The following is a 4,914-nucleotide window of genomic DNA, read 5'->3' on the forward strand; positions in this document are numbered from 1 at the left end:
CCAGTTGCTGAGCGAGTTGGTTTCCCTAACTCGCGAGCTGAAATAATCTTGGAATATTCCCTTTCCCAGTAGCTCGGGGGATCTGGAATTCGCGTTGTAGTGATCTCCCCCTATAGAGAGCTATGGCGTAGCGAGCTGTTCTATAAACTCGTTACTTGATCGCAGTCAAGCCAGGCCGCTAAACTGTTACTCGTGCTGAGTCAGATCCACATATCATCATCTCAGTAAGTCGGATCAAATCATCCTCCATCAGATATCATGGAGTCTTGTTCTATTTTCTTTGTATATATAAATAGATAGATGGATATAAACATTAATATTTCATATATATATATATATATATATATAAGCAAGTAAGCAAGTGCATAGGCCATTATTATAGCACAAAAATTGACAAATAGATTTTAGGCTATGACCACTGACCAGTAGGCTTACGATAGTCATTTAGACTTTTGGGTTTGGGCTCTGGCTTGAGATGCTCCATAACAATAATTTCAGGCTTAGCTATTTCTAGCGTTAAAAAATACTAGGGCTTGGGCCTAGAGAATGGGCCCACTGCCGACAGTCCAAACTGTCACCGGCACTCATTATATCTTCTCTTTTATTAAAAGAAATAAAGTGAAAAGAATCACATCAGATATGCTATGACCAATGGCAATGGCCAGGGGCATGTTCATTAAAATAGGATTTATGCTCTTAAGGCTTAGTTTGGAAGGAGCATAAATACATATGTGATATGTGTAGAGTGTAAAATCTTATATTTTATTTTATTTTGTATGTATTCTTATTGTATATATTTATATTTGTATTCTTTGGCACAGTTTAGGAGGAGTACAAATATAAATATATAGAGTACAAAACCTTGTATTCTATATGTATTTATACTGTGCATATTTATATATTTTGTGTTCTTTTTCAAATTAAGCTTAAAAAACAATATGCATGGCCCAATTATATCAGCCCTTAGTGATAATGTAGCAGGAATTGAGATCTGCTCCTTACTGAGTATGTCTCACATCGACCTTACAGTCAAATCCCACCTTGTATTGGGAATACTCCTTATAAATAATAAATACAAATATAGAAAATGTTCTTGATGTACAACTAAGATATGCTGTGAGGTCTGTGAGGAACAGATCCGGGGTCATGTAGCAGGGGACCTGTTACCGGGTCGGGCTTCGGTGTCGGCCAATGAACATTTTACACTACACCGTTTAGGGCTTGGGCTTCAGTTCGGACGATCGTCGTCAATGTTAATCCAACTTAATTTATTACATAAAAGTGCTTTAATAGTTTCTGCTCAACATAAATCAAATTCAAACCTAATATGGGGCTTTGGCATTCTTTTTGAGGATGACAATCTTTGTTCTTTGGGCCTAGTTAGCTAAACCAGCTAGTATATCCAAATCCAGCTAATCAAATTGAAGCAAAGTTGGATACCTTGAGCCCGGTCCACCTAAGCCAAATGAAAATGGAATCGTCCCATCAAATCAATTGAACTGGATGAGCAGGATTTGATGTAAAATATTCGGAAAAGTGGACTGTGATCAGGACCCATCAATAGAATCGATTGGTTGACTGTGATCAATATAACCCATCAATCGAGAATTGGTATATGCTCCTCACAGAGCGCTTTTTACATCGATTTCACAGCTAAAAACATCTATCATGAATAATAATAAATTCATAAATCGAACTAGATCTGTATGATGTAGATTTTCATACCAACGGGATTACTAGAGATGATGGAAAGTTGTAACGCTTGCTGTAGAATCATGGAATAGGTGAAGAATCAAATTCAAAGAATTTCTGCAAACAAACTGTTGAATTTGGCGACGGGCTTAATTAATAAAAGTCTACTTATCCCAAAAATTTATTAAGAAGAAAAAGGCGCGAACGATGTGATGACCCTCGGAATGTTGGGGACGTTCCAGGCATGCCATCATTGCTTCTCCTTCGCTTTTCTTTTCTTAAAAGCATCCTCCAAAACCATCAAACCATCCCTCTCACTCTCTCTCTCTCTCTCTACTCCTTCTCCCACCTGCCATGCCAACATCGCCGGGAGCTTTGCCAGCAAACCAGCCGGACTTCCGAGCTCCTCCACCCTCCCCAATCGGCAATGCGATAGCTCGTCGACCTTCAGTGGTAAACGAGGACGAGATCACCGAATTTCTCGAACACTCGCTTCGTGTTCCCGATCTCATCCTGCCCGAGCAGATCTTCCCTAGACAGATCCCAATCGGAGACCCGCCAGAAATCGACTTCGAGTCAATAAGCTTGCTAGACAAGAATTCCATTTCAAAGGTTCTAGAACCGGCCACTGTAGTCGGTTACTTTCAGATCGTGAATCATGGAATATCGGCGGACTTGATCCGATCCGTTTCAGCCGCCGCTGACGGACTTTTCCGGATATCATCAGAGAACAAAGCGACTGTGTTGAGATCATCGGCAAAGCTGTACGGATTCGAGGAGTTTTCCGGCGGCGAGGAGAGTGATGCGGATACCAGTGAAGAGTTTGTTTGGTGTATGGACGACGGTTTGAATTCGGTAATGGAGCGCATCTGGCCAGATGGATATTCAAATTTCAGGTAAATTAATTTCTCTCCTTCCATGCATTTGCTAACATACGCCGGATGCAGCTTATGTGTCAACTGCTTTTGGCGGGTGCAACATGAACGGATATGATGGTCAATATAATTTTAGAAAATGATGTTTTAGTAATTACGAGCATTTTATTAAAATTTCAGTGCGAAAATGAAGAACCTCTCAAAGGAGGTGGAGAAGGTGGCAAACAAGGTTTTTCTACATATGCTCTCGGAAAGCACCCTCATTAGAAGAGCTGAAAAGGAAGAGGGACAAGGATTCTGCGACTCGATGACCTGTATCTACAAGCATCGCCGGAATATTCCGGATGCCCGGTGTATCAGCTCTCTGAAATCCGATGTCATTCGAATGCTGATAAGAGGATCAGATTACTCTCATGCCCTGTGTGTGCATATATGCGAGGGCTCCTCAGAGTTTCATGTTTACTCAAAGAAAGGTTGGATGTCCTTCTCCCCAAATAAAGATGCAATTGTTGTTACAGTTGGAGATCGAATACAGGTAAACTTTAGATATTTTTTATCTGGAACAAACCAACAACATTATCATCATCATGTGATGTGCCTGGAAAGAAATACTTTTTGTAGGGTCACCCTCCTAATTGGCTCAAAGAGAAGGGACCCATGCATTAACGATGATTTTTTCTTTTCTTCTCTGAACTTGATTACCCTGAGGAGTTGATTATGAGATGTGGGTCCTTGAGCGTGCATTCATGGACCAGTACTAGCTTCTCATGGATCACTTGGTGGGCCATCACTTAGATGGGTAGTGAAGTGAGAATATAAGGCACCCATGTAAAAACTGTGGGAATTGTTCCTACTACACACAGAAGGGTATGCTAAGAGATGGCCCTCTAAATCAAGAACAAGCAAACAAAACAAATAGTTCCAACACTTAACATAAGCTTAGAAATTAATTTATACTTTGGTAGTCTCATTCTCACAAATTTTCTTCAAACTATGGAGGAATAATGCATGACTGATATAATTAAACAGTAATTCATGGTATGCGATTGATTCCTTTTGTGTTTGATCTTCTTTTTTTCAGGTATGGAGTGGTGGGCAATACAGGCATGTAGTTGGAAAACCAATTTTCAGAGTAGAAGATGATGAGGACCCTATATCAATGGCTTTTCTCTATTCACCACCAACCATTAGTCATCAAAGCCCCCACGGAAACAGAAACAGAACCATTTCACTTGGCCAACAAGCCATAATAGCTATACTCTTGATACTTGCTTACCACTTTTTACTCTATATTTATAATAAGTTTTGAGCTTCTCAAGATTTTCCTTGGTCCTGGTAAATTCTATAGATGATAAGAAAAGAAAAACATATTGGACGATTCTAGTTCTAGTTGACCCGTCCTAATTTGAGAACATCACATCACTTTTTCAAGGAGCTAGCAGTATCCTTCACAAAGCTGAAAAACTAAATAACTCCTTGGCGTTTTGGAGTCCTTGTTGTGTATTTCAAAGGGACCATTTTGTTAATTTCTGTCATTTTAGTACTTTCTTTTTCTGAAGACTGGGCCAACTTGTGTGGTAGCTGGACTTGGTGATGCTTAGTGCAAAGTTTATGAAAATATTGGAGAATGTAGAGGTTGAGTGGACAGTTAAACTGCAGACATAAAGAGTGATTTGGTGCAGGCTGAAGGTTTCAAAAGCGAACGAGAAGGCCAAAAAGAACGTGACAGGAGTAAGAAAAAGAAGAGTTGAAGATCTGACAGCTAAATGCAGCTAAGTCCAAATATATAGTTGCGGTAAGACTTAAATGGAGTTCAGTTCATCTATTCCTTCGTACCCAATTCCAGGTTCTGAGTCACAGTGTTATATTATTGATTAATTGCCATGGTCGAGGTTGCAGGCGATCTTGCTTCCAACCGAACCAATTGCTTTATCTCATGTTTTTGCCTCGAAAAATTCAATACCGACGGAAGTTTATATCCAAACACTACTGAGATGGCAAGAGAGTATTACAAGATGAAAAAGAAGGAAACAATATATGTTTTTTTTTTTCAATTTAAAGTATGATGATTTCTCTCGATCTCTATAATCTTAAGAGCTCACTTAGAGTTGATTGCGGCCATACAATGGTCAATGGATTTCTCCTTCCAGGTTTATATGGTGTAAAGCATAAAGAAACGTATGAGCAAGTTAACAATCAACATGGCCACACTTTAATCTATGATTTATGATATGGAACAATATATTAATCGATCGATAGAAGCAATAGTGTAGCTTTGTTGGAGTTGGAAGAGCAAAATGTGTCTTAAAAGGAGAAATTTTATTCGAGGTCATTGTAGATTTGGAGC

The 4,914-nt window shown here is 39.3% G+C and overlaps 1 protein-coding gene across 2 annotated transcripts; it reads left to right on the forward strand.

Annotated features, from left to right (window-relative positions):
- Positions 1-1,817: 1,817 nt before the first annotated feature.
- Positions 1,818-4,655, forward strand: DTA4 (downstream target of AGL15-4). 2 transcript variants are annotated; one of them, XR_016100456.1, is made up of 4 exons: positions 1,818-2,588; positions 2,748-3,102; positions 3,649-4,362; positions 4,467-4,655. XR_016100456.1 is itself a non-coding variant. In XM_088948772.1 (3 exons), exons 1-3 carry the CDS (start codon positions 2,047-2,049, stop codon positions 3,874-3,876), a joined length of 1,125 nt encoding a protein of 374 aa, XP_088804898.1. In that variant the 5' UTR covers positions 1,818-2,046; the 3' UTR covers positions 3,877-4,655. The 2 variants fall into 2 exon arrangements, 1 of the variants encoding a protein (XP_088804898.1); XM_088948772.1 differs by having other exon boundaries at positions 3,649-4,655.
- Positions 4,656-4,914: the final 259 nt, after the last annotated feature.

This window comes from Nelumbo lutea, chromosome 6 (genome assembly GCF_056320005.1).
Source record: "Nelumbo lutea isolate HS-2025 chromosome 6, American lotus-T2T, whole genome shotgun sequence".
Classification (NCBI taxonomy): domain Eukaryota; kingdom Viridiplantae; phylum Streptophyta; class Magnoliopsida; order Proteales; family Nelumbonaceae; genus Nelumbo; species Nelumbo lutea.